The sequence below is a fragment of the Pararge aegeria genome, chromosome 15 (genome assembly GCF_905163445.1).
Source record: "Pararge aegeria chromosome 15, ilParAegt1.1, whole genome shotgun sequence".
Taxonomy (NCBI): domain Eukaryota; kingdom Metazoa; phylum Arthropoda; class Insecta; order Lepidoptera; family Nymphalidae; genus Pararge; species Pararge aegeria.
The window spans coordinates 6,634,826-6,652,071 of NC_053194.1; the positions used below are offsets into that span (position 1 = coordinate 6,634,826).

The 17,246-nt window shown below is 35.8% G+C and overlaps 2 protein-coding genes across 2 annotated transcripts; both read right to left on the reverse strand.

The window, feature by feature from the left end:
- Nucleotides 1-3,680: 3,680 nt before the first annotated feature.
- LOC120629863 (cuticle protein 16.5-like) lies at nt 3,681-5,150 on the reverse strand. Its single transcript, XM_039898937.1, has 2 exons — nt 5,119-5,150; nt 3,681-4,412 (listed from the first exon to the last, which is right to left on the reverse strand). Exons 1-2 carry the CDS (start codon nt 5,128-5,130, stop codon nt 3,744-3,746), a joined length of 681 nt encoding a protein of 226 aa, XP_039754871.1. The 5' UTR covers nt 5,131-5,150; the 3' UTR covers nt 3,681-3,743.
- Nucleotides 5,151-15,662: 10,512 nt separating this feature from the next.
- LOC120630133 (pupal cuticle protein C1B-like) lies at nt 15,663-16,999 on the reverse strand. The gene is made up of 2 exons (XM_039899283.1): nt 16,988-16,999; nt 15,663-16,226 (listed from the first exon to the last, which is right to left on the reverse strand). Exons 1-2 carry the CDS (start codon nt 16,997-16,999, stop codon nt 15,663-15,665), a joined length of 576 nt encoding a protein of 191 aa, XP_039755217.1.
- Nucleotides 17,000-17,246: the final 247 nt, after the last annotated feature.

Consider the following 17,246-nt stretch of genomic DNA (forward strand, 5'->3'; position numbering starts at 1 on the left):
GGTCTTAAGTGGGAGGAACCGGGGTACCGGAAATTTAGATATTTCGGAATTTTCTCTGATCTGGTGGGAGGTTTTGGTTCTAGGTAGTTAACACCCTACCGACACAGATGTGCCGCTAAGCAATTAAGCGTTCCGGTACGATGCCGTGTAGACTCTAACAGGTTAGCCCGCTACCATATCAGACTGCGTCATAACTTACCATCAGGTCAGATTGCAGTCAAAGGTTCACTTGTAGAGGAATACAAAAAAAACTGAAATTTGAGTTGAGAAATTACACTTAAAATTAAACAATTTTTAGAGTAATTTCTATTTTGAAATTTGTGTACAAAATCATTGACACAATATACATTTATATGCATTTAAGAACTGTAGTGATAGCCCTTATCCTTTCGGAGGGCTCTATACTCTTAAAACACCTCTAACCTTTAGCATAGACATGTCGCTATCATATCTTTTTTCTTGAAAAGCTAAATAAATACTTTAGAAAACCTGACTCTTTCAAATGACCAATAATTAACCTTATTTACCGCTACGGTCAGAGACAAGTTGAAAAAAAAACATAAGGAAAGAAAGAGGACTCTAGAAGTAATCTTTCTTAAAACGTTCATGTCAAAAATAATTAAATCGGTTCAGTTTTTGATGGGAATACAACACGTGATCTCGTTAAATTTTATAGGTAAAAGCGGTCTGAGTTATATCGCAGAAATAGAATATCGGGGAAGACAAGGTCAGCGCGATGGCAATAATTAAAGTTTTTCCTAGCTATACCATCGTTTTGACCCTTCTCATTCTGAGAAGACCTGTGCCTGTGTTTAGTGGGTTGATGATCATGACTTCATAACCAAAAATCCATCTATACCCATCATCCCTGCTGGTCGAAGAACAGGGCTTTGATAGGTTCAAACCCTGAAACTCATGATTCGTTTTTTTTTTTTTTTTATTTGGAAAACAAACAGCTTTAAATAAATTTCAACAATGAATAAACTTAATCATAGATCTTACACAAGCCAATAAAGTTTTCACTATTAATTAAAATTATCATAATGATACGGGAGTTTGGTTTAATTATATATAAGTAACTTATACTAAGTAATACTAGTTACAATAAGTTAATAACGCAAAAATGATTGCTCATTAACAAAAAGTTAATCTAAGAAAAAACACACATTCAAGTGCATTTTTTGATAGCAGATAATAATCGTTGCTGCAAATGCCAAATCCTACATCAACGAGGCTACGAGGGGGTTTGGTCACACAAAACCAATTATAGTTATCAATTAAAATTCGTAATTACGCACGCAATTTTTTTAATTAATAAATAAGTGTATCATTAATTATATTTTATTTCTATGGCAAGGTTTATTGAATTATTGTTCTGGGCAAAGGTTTTAGTTGAAATGTTAAAACTATTTATTTTATCACCATAATAAGTACATTGTACAATTGCTATGCTAGTATGTTAATGTTAACCTCTGTTAATGATTTGTTTCCGGTTCACTTACTAATAAATGTCAATTTACATCCTTTACAATAATTATATAAGCGAAAAAATATGTATGTACATATTTGATATCTCACTATTAATTACATAAATTCTAAGTAATGAATAGAGAGGTACCTTTTTAGGTATTTAATTTCGTAAGTGCGTACTTAGCCTAGATATAAATTTGACAATAATAAATTAGGTCAATAACTTTTATTTTAATGTGAAATATTCATAGGCTTGCCTGAAAAAAGCCTGGCTATGTTGGTTGTGGGCTCTTCTTAGAGCAGTACGTACTTGGAACTCTCATACCCTTAGTTTAAAAAAAACTAATGTAGTTATCGCCATCACCTAACATTAGTGGTAAAATGTTATATGTATGAACGCTTCATAAGTGACTGTGATTAGGTCTACATGGATTACTTTATTGAACATTTTGAATTTGAATTTGAATTTGGTACCTTAATTTCAACACACAGGGTCTCCCTCTTTTAGTTTGTGAACTAATATTGCATTTTATATAAAAAATAAATAATAAATACTAGTTAGAAAAATGAAGGATGCAAATGTAAGATAAATACACTGTGGAATATACCTAATTGAATTGACAAGATAAGGACTTGGGATTGAAGTGAGCAGGGAGACAAAGGCTTTTGCACCGAATATACTGTCTGGCTACTGTAAGCCGGGTCGATTTTAATAATCATGTCGTAGGCTAACAGGAAAATCTTTCTCCCCGTAAAGTTTCTAATTCTCAAAGAAAAACTTTTAATTTTGGACTAAGATCTCAAGTTAGGAGTTTCACACTTAATGGCATAGCGTAGATCCAGCAGCTCCCAGCGACATCGTGAAAGGTCTACCAACGTTGAGTATATCCGATGCGGAGACTCATTTCTAGCATTTTGAAATCCCAAGGACAATGTTTATGTGTTGCGAGCAACCGCTAGGTGTTATTGCCTCCTGATTGCCTTCTGGTTCGTGTAGTTAGCATTTCATGATACTAGGCTACCACGATATGTATGTATGTAATAAATAAACAAATATACTACGACAATACACACATCGCCATTCAGGTCCAAAGTAAGCATAGCTTGTGCTATGGGTACTAAGATAACTGATTAATATTATTTATGAATAATATATATAAATACTTATAATATACATATACACACCCAGACATTGTAAAACATTCATGTTCATCACACAAACATTTTCTAGCTGTGTATCGAACTCACGTATTTGTAGTCGGAAAGCAGGGTCGCTGTCCACTGCGCCAATCGTACGTCTAAGGGACTTATGGCAATTAGTCGGTTTTTTCTATCGGCCTACGACATTCTTCAGAAACCTTTCATACGTGGTGTATGCGAAACTGTAGCTTTTCAATGGAAACTAATCTAAAGCCTTACCAACTTTTCATACCTATGTCATAGATTCTTCTTTTATCTACTCTAGATATTTGACCTACTAATTAATATTGCAATGACAGCCTAGTGGTTAGTAGCAAAGCATTTCTAAGGTTTTGGAGTTATGTGCATATTTACTGTGAAGGAAAACATCATGAGAAAACCTGCATGCCTGAGAGTTCTCCATAACGTTCTTAAAGGCGAGTGAAGTCCGCGCATCCACTCTTGGCCAGCATGGTGGATTGCAGCCCTAAACTTTTCCCGTTCTGAGATGAGACCCGTGTCCTGTATTGGGACGGTAATGGGTTGATGGTGAATTAATATTGTAAGATTTTAATATATTTTCTGCAATTTCAATCTTATTATTTTTTCTTCATAATAATTACCTGCTATGGATCTTTGTTCAGACAAAAGAATATAATTCGTTTGTAATTGTTTATTTTATCGATCGTCAATGATAATAACAGTCATCATTACAGGTAATCGTGATATGATTCATAACCTTTGGTATTTCAACCCTTTTGTAATGATTCCATAAATGATTGTGACTTTAAAAAAAATGCCTATTTTAATTATAAATGCCTTACTAATAAACGTTGTTTAGCTGGTGATTAGGTATACAATGTTTTCTCTCTTCTTCATAATTTCACTTTTGAAAGAAGAAGGTAAAATAAGCGACAGCTTTACAACGTTTACAGTAGGGGGGAAGGTATTTATAGAAGTTTTATTTTATGGTAAAAGAATAAAAAACTAAAATGTTATTATTAAAATTTTATTCGCATTGTTTTATTTTGATAAAAATAAATATATACACATTACTATATCTACACCTAGATTTGTACACATTGGTTGGGTGATTACCAGCCGTGACCGTAGCCTCCGTATGAACCGTATGAGCCGTAGCCGCCGTATGAGCCGTATGCGACCGCGGGTGCAGCTGAGTAAGTGGCAACTGGGGCAGCGTGGGAAGCATAAGTCAGGGGAGCTGAGTACGACACGGCGGGTGCAGCGTAGCTCTTGACTACTGGAGCGGCTGCGGCGTAGGTCGAGTAGGCAGGAGCAGCATACGTAGAGTAAGCTGGGGCAGCGGCGTAGGTAGAGATCGCGGGTGCAGCGTAGCTCTTGATGATGGGTGCTGCTGCGTAAGTTGCGACGGGGGCAATGGCTTTAGTTACCACGGGTGTGCCGTGAGATGTGTGGGTGGAGTACGATGATACTGAGGACACTGCGGGTGCGACAGCCTTAACGATGGGTGCGGAGTAGGCTACGGGTGCTGCGGCGTAAGAGGCGATGGCTGGTGCGGCGTAAGATTGCACAGCGGGCACGGCGTAAGAAGAGTAGGAAGGAGCGGCATAGGATGCGTAGGAAGGAGCGGCATATGCCGAGTATGCGGGTGCAGCGTAGTGGCCTCCCGAGTATGTGGCAACGGGTGCTGCAGCGTAAGTGGCCACTGGGGCTGCGGCGTATGAGGCGCCGTATAAGCCACCAGCGCGGGCGGTCGCCACCGCGCACAGGAATACTAGAAACTGTGAGAAAGAAAGGCCATTATAGTATTACCAAATATTATGAAATTTTTAGCGATACATTTGTTTTTTTATTTCGTTATACTTCGTTAATGTATCTAAATAGTAAATGAGGCAACTCAGTTGTACAAGTGCTTTAATATTTATAGAAAAAAAATAGGATGAATTACAACTAAATTATATCCTCCAACTTTTTGCTACAATCATAATAGTAAAACAATCAATTAGAAAAAACTTGCCGTTTCAAGGAATTTTAAAAATGATAACTTTAAAAATCTCTATGATTAATATAATTAATTTTGAAAAAATGACTAACAGTATTAATTAATTAAATTACAAAAATAAAATATTTAATGAAAACACAAACGCTTTTACAAATAATATTAAATGTGAGAACTCCATTTGATAGATTTGATTCAAAATGTTATTTATTTTTACGTTCATTAAGCACAGATTATGATTTAACTGTTATTTTAATATTATTATATTGATTCATAATATTTTCCTTTAGAATATATTTTTTTACGTTTTTTTTGAGTATTATTAATTACTCTTTGAACCTTTCGTAACTGATTTTAATAAAACTTTTTAGTATGCTCCTTGATTTTTTTTCCTTTTAAAATTATCTTTTGAATAAGTAATTTATATAAAACTTTTTTATAAGTACTTAAATATTATAAATAAAATATTTTATAATATTTATTTTTACCTTAGCTGCCATTTTATGTTATTAAATCCTGTACTGCAAGTGATACGGTTGGAACGCGAGCGCGTATATTTATACCATTCACAATCTGTATCCCCGTGCGCAAACGAAGCTTGCGTCTCGTTCTAGGACATTAGAACCCCGTTGCGGATGTCAACATTTTCTTACTCAGTTAATTTCCAACACACGCTTTAGCGTAGCTTTTTACTTTGTAGTCCAAAATAGGCATAATTTATTTTTATACCAATTACTAACAATTATTCATGACCTACTTACTCCTTAACTTTAGATTCATAGATTCATATGCAGTCTAACGCGATATTTATTCAGTGTTTAAGTTACAAAGTATGTTTAGTCATAATATAAATGCGAAATTGTCACATTATAAATGTTTGTTTGTGTGACCTTCCTGCACGCCTTAACTAAACAACCAATGAACTTAATTTTGGCATAGATTAAGTTGAGAGTGACATAAAGTACTTTTTAAACCAGAAAAAGTAACTGTTCTCATTTAATTTGTAATAAACCATAATAAAAGGGGTATCAGAGCTATTAAAAATCATTTTAAAAATCAACTTGAATAACAAGTAGGAAGTTATTAATAACGTGTACATTTAATAACGTGAGTATAACCGCTAACGCCCGCAAAACAGCGCAGGTTTCCATGTTCTAAAACACTCTTTCGTATGAGAGAAGAAGCCTGAGTGCCTGAAGCCTATTTAACAAAAAAAATGGAGCATAGTAGGTACATACTACAATTTTCTCGTCCAATTTGTATGTCATGAGACGAGAAAATCCTCATCATTTTAATCAATCCGTTACCAGCCCATTGAAGTACACGGACCTACTCTAAGAATAAGAAGGGTTTAGGCCATAGTCCACCATGCTGGCCAAGTGCGGATTGGTTGAGCTATGGCTTTCAGAGCATTATGGAGAATCCTCATGTATGTATGTAGGTAACCTCAAGATGTTTTTCTTCACCGTTACAGTGATGTTTAATTGCTTGGTCCCCCCGAAAGTAGGGCTGATTTCTTAATCACTGGGCTATCGCTCATTTTTTTACTAGGCTGTCAACGCTTACACTATCCTTTCATCACTTTTTTCACACGAGAAAAGAGATAGGCTTTATTGCTTCATAGATCTTGGAAAATTTAATTAAAAAAAAATTCCTCAAGATGTTTTTCTTCACGGTTACAGCGATGTTTAATTGCCAGAGGTGCGTGCTGGGGTTAGAACTTGGTCTCCCCGAAAGTAGGGCTGATTTGAATCACTGGGCTATCGCTAATTTTTAACTAGGCTCTCAACGCTTATACTATCCTTTCATCCCTTTTTTCACACGAGAAAAGAGATAGGCTTTATTGCTTTATAGCCCTTGGCAATTTGGGAATAAATAAGTTTACCCCTATGCTTTAGGCTGTTGGACACTGTGGGCATTTTGTAGTACGAGTTCCTTGCCCTTCAGAGTGTTTATAGGCGATGGTCTTTTAAACTTAAGTACATCAGGTTTGCCATGTATTTGGTCCTTCAATTACCATTTTTTATTAATAATGACTATTTATTTATTCGTTAAAATAATTGTTTTATAAATATAACCTAAAATAAACTATTTAAAACTAAATAAAATCTAAAACGTCCTCGAAACCACCGCAGCGAGGCACAGTTCCTAAGATGCTGGCAGATGCCCCTTTGGATGGTCAAACTAATTCGTTGCATAATGTGTACCTATATATTATTTATTGAACCACTTTTCATGGATCTACAGCATTTCTCTCTAAGGCTGTCAAATTGTACCTTCTATATTTCCCTTTTTTATTTTCATTTTTCTATGCTGTGTATCTACAATAAATAATAAATAAATATACTATGACAATACACACATCGCAATCTAGCCCCAAACTAAACGTAGCTTGTGTTACGTGCTAAGATGACTGATGAATGTATTTTTTTTATGAATAATATACATAAATACTTATAAAATTGAAACTGAACTGAAAAACATTCCCGTTCATCACACAAACTTTTCCAGTTGTGGGTATCGAACCCACGGCCTTTGACTCAGAAAGCAGGGTCGCTGCAAATATGTATGTACAATAAAAATGGATTCACTCAATCATTGATTCATACTTGAAACATACACATAGTATTAAGAAACTTGCCTTTTCAGATGTCGGTTAAAAAGATGTTAGTGCCAAGTAGTGCAATGAAGTGATGTGACTCACGGTCGTTTCGAAAGTGATATTTTCAAGTGCGAAATGTAGATCAATGTCGAAGGCTTTTAACGCATCGTTGTTATATATTTTTTGGCCTAGTTAGTTACCTAATTATATAGTTAAACTAGCTGTTGCCCGTGACTTTTTTATTCCTTTACAAGTTTACCCGTGACTGCAATCAAGTGATGATGCAGTCTAAGATGGTAGTGGTAACCTATTAGGGAGTATGAGAGTTATACTAAGCCCATACCCCTGAACGGTTTCTAAGCGACATCGTACCGGAACGCTAAAGGGTGGTAACTAGCCACGGCCGAAGCCTTCCGCCAGACTAGACCGGTGAAAACTAAGAAATTCCAAATTCCCAAATGCCCCTACCGGGAATCGAACCCACTTAAAACCACAGCGCCCACCGCTGCGCCAGGGAGGTTATAAAAACCTCCTCCACTTTATTCCATTTTTTTTAGGTGGTAGCTGTTAGTTTTCCCGCGGTAAGCAGTATGCGCCAAAAAGTTCAAAATTTCTTTATTCATGTAGGCATATCACAGGCACTTATGAAGCGTTCATACATATTTGTTTACATAATTGTAAGGGGATGGTGATAACTTCGTTCGCCAACTTAAATCTAAAGCTACGCCTGTCCAGGGTGCCAGATGTCTTTGCAAAATTTTGATCGACGTCCGATTTAATTTTGACGCCGTGCATAAGTAACAAATGTTATATTAAATAACACCTTTCCTTATTTAAAAATGTGATAACTAAAATAGGTATACCAATCATATGCTGGGTACCGGGAATGTGATGCTTATTTAGCTAGTCGATCGACTTCTTCATTACCACGATGATGTTGATGAGGCGTAACATTTTATTCAATGAACATATTATATTTTCAAATCTCGCATGCGCCTTGCACTATTAGAATATTATAATTTCGCATGATTCGTTCCTTTATACACGGTATCATGTTCTTTGTTAACATAATGGTTCGAGAATCTTGTCTAATTTTCGAATTCAGTGGGTTCAGTAATGGAATTGTTGAATATTCTTCGATCTAGAAAATATACGAGACTGACTTCACATGCGCATCTCCTGTTCAATTATTATAATATAAGCGTTTTTCCGTGACTTCGTCCGGGTACGATTATTAGAGTCTGAAGGGAAACCTTCAGACTCTAATCTGCTATTCTACACATCATACTCCGACTGAGTTTCTTGCCGGCTTCTTCTCGGTAGAATCTGCCTTCCGAACCGGTGGTAGAGTCACTACAGACGGACAGACTTGACGTTTCAAAAGTGCTTATATTAGGCCTACTTGAAATAAATGAATTTTGAATTTTGAATTTTGACCCACCGCTATTAGTTGTTTTGTTCGGCTCCTAATATTAAACCAGCTTAGTTTTTTGTGGGCTTTTCTTAGACCAAGGCGTGTTTGGAGGAGGGCCCTAGCTTTAGTTTTAAGTTAACGAATGAAGTCATAACTCAGGCTAGGCTTCATCAGTGCCTGAAATTCAAAATTCATTTATTTCAAGTAGTTCCAGTTTATAAGCACTTTTGAAAGGTCAAGTCAGTCTGTTTGTTGTTTGTTCACTCTACCACCGGTTCGGAAGGCAGATTCCACCAAGCAGAGCCCGCAACGAAATCAGCAGATTGCTCTTTTTGAACATCATTTTACAGTTTACTATCTTTTAAATTTTCTATCTTGTGAGAGATGAGAGCGGAGCCTGCTTCCAAGCAGCCTTGTCGTTAAGAAATTCATCAATCGTATAGTAACCACGATTTATTAAATGTGTTTTAACACATTGTTTAAAGTTATGCATTGGCAGGTCCAAAATTACCTTGGGAATCATATTATAAAAGTATGTTCTCAATCCCACAAATGACTTCTGCACCTTTCGCAAACGATATGAAGATATCACTAAATTAAAAAATAAAATAATTAAAATAATTAAATAAATATACTACGACAATACACACATCGCCGTGTAGCCCCAAAGTAAGCGTAGCTTGTGTTATGGGTACTAAGATGGCTGATGAATAATTATATGAATAATATACGTAAATACTTATAATATATATCTAGATAAACACCCAGACACTGAAAGACACTCATGTCCATCACACAAACATTGTCCAGTTGTGGGAATCGAACCCACGGCCTTGGCTCAGAAAGCAGGGTCGCTGCCCACTGCGCCAATCGGCCGTCGATTATGAGTAAGGCGGGTGTTTATATCCACTTTTCGTTTGTAAAGAGTAATGTTTTGTCTTACAAATACTATATTGTCATAAATAGGCTACCGTAAGTATACTTCTTTCTTTTATTATTTTACGGAGGGATTCACGTGATAAGTTTATATGTGACCGTACAGTGACCGAGTGACCGTAAGATAGGCCTATATGAATATTTTTTTTTTAAAATTCCTCACAAATCTCAAACGTTACTCAAAAATTGGACTTTCATATCATCAGTTTCACACAAACCGGCGGGTAGTCAAACAAACCATAAAAATAAATTCAGCTTTGGTATTACTTAGCATAGAGAGAAGAAGACGGTTCACATTAAAAAATCGATTTAATTGATTATACATATAGGTTATATACATCGCTAACTGATTTATTATTGATAAAAAAATACTGTCAATATTTATACTGAAAATAATATTGATTGTCTGCGCTCAGCCTTTGAGAACATATTGATGTGATGTTCAGGCATGCAGGTTCACTCATAATGGTTTCCTTCACCATTAAATCAAATGTTATTTAATTGCTAAAACCCATATTATACAGTTTCGAAATATGCAAGGCTTGGTGGGCTTGTGCTCTAATAAGAGAATAGGTTAGTCTTTCAACTGTTGTGAACACATACCTATTATGCAATTGTATTTATATAAACGCCTAACGGCATTTAAACATAGTTTTTAGTACAAGAATTTTGCCGGGCCCTGATTCTCTATATTACATTATAATCGTATCACACTCGCCCCCTATTTGTGACGTAAGAATTTACCGTCCTTGGATGAAATAAGCTCAAAACTAAGTAATAAAAAATGTTTATAGGAACAGCAATTTATTTTTACAACAGTTTATAAAATCGTCTATATTAGCATTATAAAATGCCTTAGTTTGGATGGATGTTTGTTCTTAATGATGGACGGATCTGTATTATATTTAGTACAGAGGTATATTATAGACTGGAATACCACATAGGCTGTTTTGATCCTGCAAAAAATATTATTATTAAATTTTTTTTTCTTTATCTAACACACATAAACAAAATATAAGGAGAAACACAATAGATATAACAAAAAAAAATTAGTTTAAGTGCGCAAAATTTACTGTTACCGTGGGATCTTTTGGTTTTCACAGAGGAATAGATGTATGTTTTATGCATTAGAGAAAAATAGGCAAACATATCAAAATTTCCACGGGAACAAAGTCGAGGGCAACAACTAGTTTATCATAAGTATGTCTGGATAAATCACTTTAGTCTGGGGAAGGCCACAGCAAATTTCAATTTCATCAGTTTTTTAGACGTGAAAAGATTAGGAACAATTATGAATATATGAATATATTTTTTTTGGTTGGGAGGTCCCGGGTTAGATTCCCAGCCGGGCGATTTTGGAATTTATAATTTTTGAGTTTTCTTTGGTCTGGTCTGGTGGGAGGCTTTGGCAGTGGCTATTCGCTACCCTACCGACAAAGACGTACCGCTAAGCGTTTTAGTGTTAAAGTGCGATGTCGCGTAGTAACCGATTAGGGGTATGACTACCACACTCCCTAAAATGTAAGCCCACTACCATCTTAGACTGCAACATCACTTACCAGGTTAGATTGCAGTCTAGGGCTAACTTGTAGTGGGATAATAAAAAAAAACAATTATATTATCTGGTAGAGGCTTCGGCCGTTGCAAGTTACCAACCTTACGACAAAGACGTGCTGCTAAGCGATTTAGCGTTCCGGTGAGATGTCGCGTAGAAACCGAAAAGGTATTTATATTTATATATATATATTTTAGTTATATTTATATATATTTAATTTGTATTTATATATTTGTATAATTTTTAAATCTTATTTATTGCACCACCTACCTCTTTTCTATGTTTTTTCCTTTTACGCCATTGGTTGCCTGGAAGAAATCGCTATGTAGCGATAAGGCCACCAAATTGTACTCTCTTGATATGTATTTATATCTTTGTAACTACTTTTTTTTTTCTTTGGTGTACAATAAAAGTGTATTCATTCATTCATTCATTAATTTAAACTAGTTTAATATATCCCTAACAGATTAGCCCATAACCGTCTTAGACGGCACCATCATTTACTAGTAGGTGAGATTGCAGTCAAGGACTGAATTTTTGTGGAATAAAAAAAGGAAAAACAGCGTTACATTCGATTTTTAATATGAGGAGGTATAAATCACGTATAAGATATAATCACTGCAATATTTATTGAGTGCATTGGTTGAGTAAACTACCACTTAAAGCAGTCCAAAACAGGTGACTTATTAGAATTATTATAAGTATTATATATCAAGCGGTTCACTCGCCCTTTGTCCGGAATATCTGATAAGTAAAGCTTTAAATACAACGTTTCATTTCGTTATAAACGTGTGACTTTTATTCAAGCTTCTAAGCATTCGACCTTTTAACTTCCTTAGGGGTGGATTTTCTAATAAAATTTAGCGAATGTCTCTTATTTATTTAATAGAACACACCAAAAGCTTGTTCACAATACATATTGAAGGAAAATTACAAATATTCATCATCATCATCATCTCAACCAATTGACGTCCACTTCTGGATAGGTATAGGTCTTTTGTAGGGAGTTCCACAATAAATAAATAAATAAATAAATATACTACGACATACACACATCGCAATCTAGCCCCAAAGTAAGCGTAGCTTGTGTTATGGGTACTAAGATAACTGATGAATATTTTTATTAATAATATACATAAAATACTTATAATATACAGATAAACACCCAGACACTGAAAAACTTTCATGTTCATGGCACAAACACTTTCCATTCCAGTCGTGGGAATCGAACCCACGGCCTTTGACTCAGAAAACAGAGTCGCTGCAAACTGCGCCAATGGGCCGTCAAATGCACGGTCCTGGGCCGCTTGCCTCCAGCGGCTCCCAGCTACTCGACTGATGTCATCTGTCCACCTCGATGGGGGCCGACCTACGCTACGTTTACCGGTGCGGAGTCGCCATTCCAGCACCTTAAGACCCCAACGTCCATCGGTTCTCCGAGCTATGTGCCCCGCCCATTGCCACTTCAGCTTCGCGACTACAAATATTATTTTATGTAAATTAAGTTTTATTTGCTATACTCCGCGAAAAGTAGGAGAATCTGTATGGTGAAACCTATAATTTCTTTAATCCTTATACTCCACACCAAACAGATCTTGGTATGAATAATTGTTAAGTCAACTTACAACTATTGTAAAGTAAACCTCTCCTGAGGACCATACCAGAAACATGTTTTTTTTAATGATACTATGACGTAGTGCTTCATATTGCACCTTGGTACGGAACCGTTTGTGTCAATTCCAACTCGCAACTAGCCGGTTTTTGAATCTGAGAAAGATTTTTTAGGTACTCAGACAACTTCAGCAAGACAAGCACAAAAATGCTTTAGAAAACATATGAAGTTACACATTTAATTTAAAACTTTATATAATTCCACAACCAATATATAAGAGTACCTAGAAAAATAATTACGATAATTTGGTTTTAGAAGTCGACTAGTAAACCCGTCACTTTAAAGATTACGTGCGATTTGCCATAGCTCTACAAATTACTTACATAAATATATCAGGTTTATCGCTACCAATAAATAACTTGTATTTGGTATTAGGATTCCGTTCCGAATCGAAGGTTGCTAATGGGACCATATTACTAAGCCTCTAGTGTCCGGTCTAACCGTCCGGTCCGTCAGTAAGTTGAAAGCGGGCTGTATCTTATGAACCGTAGTAGATACGGAGGGGTAAAGTATAATTTGTACTTCTATTACTACTACTCACGTACAAGAAACGCTTTTTCTTGGTGTTTTTTATCGACCTTAATAATGCTTTTTTTGAAAAAATATTACGACAATACAAACATCGTCATATAGCCCCAAATTGAGCGTAGATTGTGTTATGAGAACTAAGATAACCAATGAATTACTTATAATAAAAATGCAGCCACTGAGAAACATTCAGAATCAAATTTTCAAAATTCAATTTTGTAGTATTTGATATTGCACTATGCTACGGGACCATCCGACTGCGAATCCAACTCGAATTTAGCGGGGTTTTTAATGTATAAAAATAATCATGTATCTAGCGTGCGTTTCAAACTTCCTCTTTTGCAGATGACTCATATCCTGTGTCTCTTAGTTATCGAACAGATTACGCCATTTTCATTTACAAGGACTTTTGTGTACGTTGATCATGTGTTGATACTTTCCCAATACTTAATAACATCCTATGGATTCCTACAGGTGGTCAAGGCCTTTCTTTATTAGAAGGTACATTTATATATTATTCCCAAGATAATAAATTCTTACCGTTGAGTTTTATGTTTCAAGATTTAATTCAATATGTTTATTATTATTATTATGTAGTGAGCTCGATAAATGGTCTTTAGAACTATGGCCCACATAAAACTCAGAGTTTATTGACGGGCAAAGGCGAGAGCTATCTTCGGAGGATCACAATTTGATCAAACAGTGTTAGGTGCGTTTTGAGTAATTAAAAAATATTACTTGCTTCAACGGTGAATGAAAACATCGTGAGGAAACCGGCAAGCCTGAGAGTTCTCAAAGGTGTGTGGAGTCCACCGAACCGCACTGGTCCAGCGTGGTGGCCTACGGCTTTAACCCCATCTCAAACTAATGAGTAGCTGGATACAAGTGATACAGTTCAGCTGTGAGCATCAATCGGTTAAAACTATTTACAATAATATCGACACGACGGTTGCGGTTGATATATCAATCTGTGAGAAAGCCCTTAATAAATTCAATGGGAATACATATTAATAGGCGATACTGTAATACTTGAAAGACCCAGTATGTTGAAGTTTTGCAATACTCCCGGACAGGTCAATCGTGCCTCGCCCTCATGAAATCCAAACTAGACTAGACAGATTAAAGTTATACTGGTAAAGTTATAACAGAGCACAGTAGTGTATTATGCACACGGTAACGTTGTTTCGTTCGACAAATGCATCAAGATACAATGCCTTTTATACAACGTGCTACTTGTATAGAATTATAAGCTCCACGTTTACACCACAAGGTTGGTTATTCAATTGCGTATACTTTAGCACGCGTTTACGAGACAATGCGTTGATACGAGCGTGTGTTTTATTTTTATAAAGGCCGGTTTCTTTTTGGTAGCAAAGTTGATCGCATATTATCTTGCTTTTGAGCTACTTATTCAGAATTGATACGTTTCTTTATTCAAATACACTACTTGTACATTTCATTCATTGTGTCCTTTCTTGGGTAACTCTAAAATAAGGAGAGATTCTTGAGTAGTTGCACAAGCAACATTCCTGTTGCTTAGACACAGACAAAATTAATTTAATGAATTGTCCACTGCATGCACAGGCGTTTAATATATGAGAAAGATGATAAGGTCTATAGAGCTGGAAAACATTGCGGTCAGTCTGCTCTACTATGGATTGGAGGATTATTTAGCGATTATAACTGGGTATTAGTGTTAATAATCAGGAACAGTGGTTTAAAGTGCAAAAAGGAAAGTTAAAGACCAAGTTCTAGCATCAGAATCGATTCATTTCTACTCACGCAACTAGGTCACGAATCTCAACTAGACTAGACGTTAAAGCTAACGCTGCAGAGACAATTAAAAAACAATTATTTACAGCAATTAGTTGCTGAGGTGATACTATCGATGCAGGAGAAGTCAATGTGCGGGCAGATTAAAGAATGCAATAGTAAAAAGTAGAGTGGTCAATTATGTATTCAAGAAATTCGTTGATTGTTTTGTAAGTTTATTTAATACGGTAATTTATTCTGTGCCTACCTTCTTTCTAAAGCTTGATTGATTGTGATTTTCATTAGTTTAGAAGGAGAGTATTTGTCTTACGTCTTAACTTAACATCAATAACCGCAAACATTTCTTTGGGTTTTAAAAACCACACAAAATTTATAATGTTTCTCTAAAAAATTTTAACCTAAAAATAAAACACATGTTTGCCCCAAAAATTCTAGACATAATTTATTTAAAATAACTACATTATAAAAACACTTAACATAGCTTTAATATAAATTAAACTTAATTAAAATGTCAGTCGCGCGTACCATGAAACTGTACAATTAAATAACTCTTTACCAAGTAAATCTTGGGCCGTGACTGGCGAATGTCACATGAGATACAGCAGGGGCTTCCGAATAAGTGATAGTAGTTTTAACAGCTTGACTTGCTATCGGAATATGTGAAGCATAAGATGGCTGTCCATAAGTTGTCGCAACAACAGGTCCCGAGTATGCATTCACTAATGGTGTGGAATGAGTATAGGCCGTGTATGTCACCGGAGCAGATAAACTTCCAGGTATAACTGGCGGTGGATTGTACGCGGGTTGAAATAAAACTTGATTTTGTATCGCATGTGATGAGTATCGATTTGAATGGTGATCTATATTGACTGTACTGTCAGATCTCCTACTCGTAAATGGCGTATTTATAACTTCAATTAAGGGCATTTGAGACCCATACGTGGATTGTATGTTATCCATATTGTCTTCGTATATCGGAGCAGGTGTTGTTGGGTATGCTCTCCTGGTACCTGGACCATTGTTGATTGAGCCGTAAAGTCCCACCGATGGAACCGATGAGTGAGAACTGTAGTATTCCGCTCGGGCGTAAGACAAGCAGACCAATACAATGACTATCTGTAATAATTAAAGGTTTAAGTTAAAACCTATAAAGACAAAAATCTTTACATGTATTGCAGTCCAAAATATTATATACATTAGGTAAGATGTGCATTTTTTTATTTCCTACTAACCTTAAAGCCTAATTAGTGGGCTAATGCTATATTCTTTTTGAGTTTACAAACAAGACAACTAAATACATCGTTCAAACATCTATTAACTGCTGCCCAGGACTTCGTTTCGTTTGTTTCGGTTTAATAAGAAAGATACGGTAACCGTTTATTTTCTCGGGCTAAAAAATCATAGGACTGATCTCTGGTGACATAGGACATTTATCGCAGTTCCAAACTTCATAAGAACGGTTCATTGGTTCAGCCAAACACAGTTAACAAATAAACACACATAAATACACTTTTTCGTATTTATAACATTACATTGCTGTAGGCATCAGATATTATAATGTAAGCATAGCACCATATGGTATCAACTACAGAACCTTCCAGTCACATAAGCGTCGCGTCGTTTGCCATATAAACTAGTATACGAATAATAAGATACGTAGTCATCGTAAGACCGAAGTCCTCTACTAAAACAAGGTCTCTTAGAGAGTCAACATTTTCACTTCACATTGTCCTACGGAGGTGTAAATCGTTCTCCTTCCATTCTTGGTTTTATCATGCGGCTTCAGTCTCCGTCCATCGCACGATATTTGACACTCTTTCGACAGTTCCAATATTTTCACCACGGTATAGTGCCCCAGTAATAAAACATATGTTTACCTTATCAATCATTTTTATAATTCTTATTCAGGTACAGTTTATTAAATTACAATGTACCTTTAAGTACCAAGCTTTTTATACGATGTAACCGCATGAAATTAATCTTACTTCATCAACTGCAGCCTTTTTTGTAAAAGATTGCCTACATGGCTGGCAAAACCAGTTTTGACCTTAAACTTTGCCTTTAGCCGTATTCAACGAGCGTTCCAAAATATGTAAAAGTAGTCATGTCATGGTATAAATTCTGCGGAATTTTTAA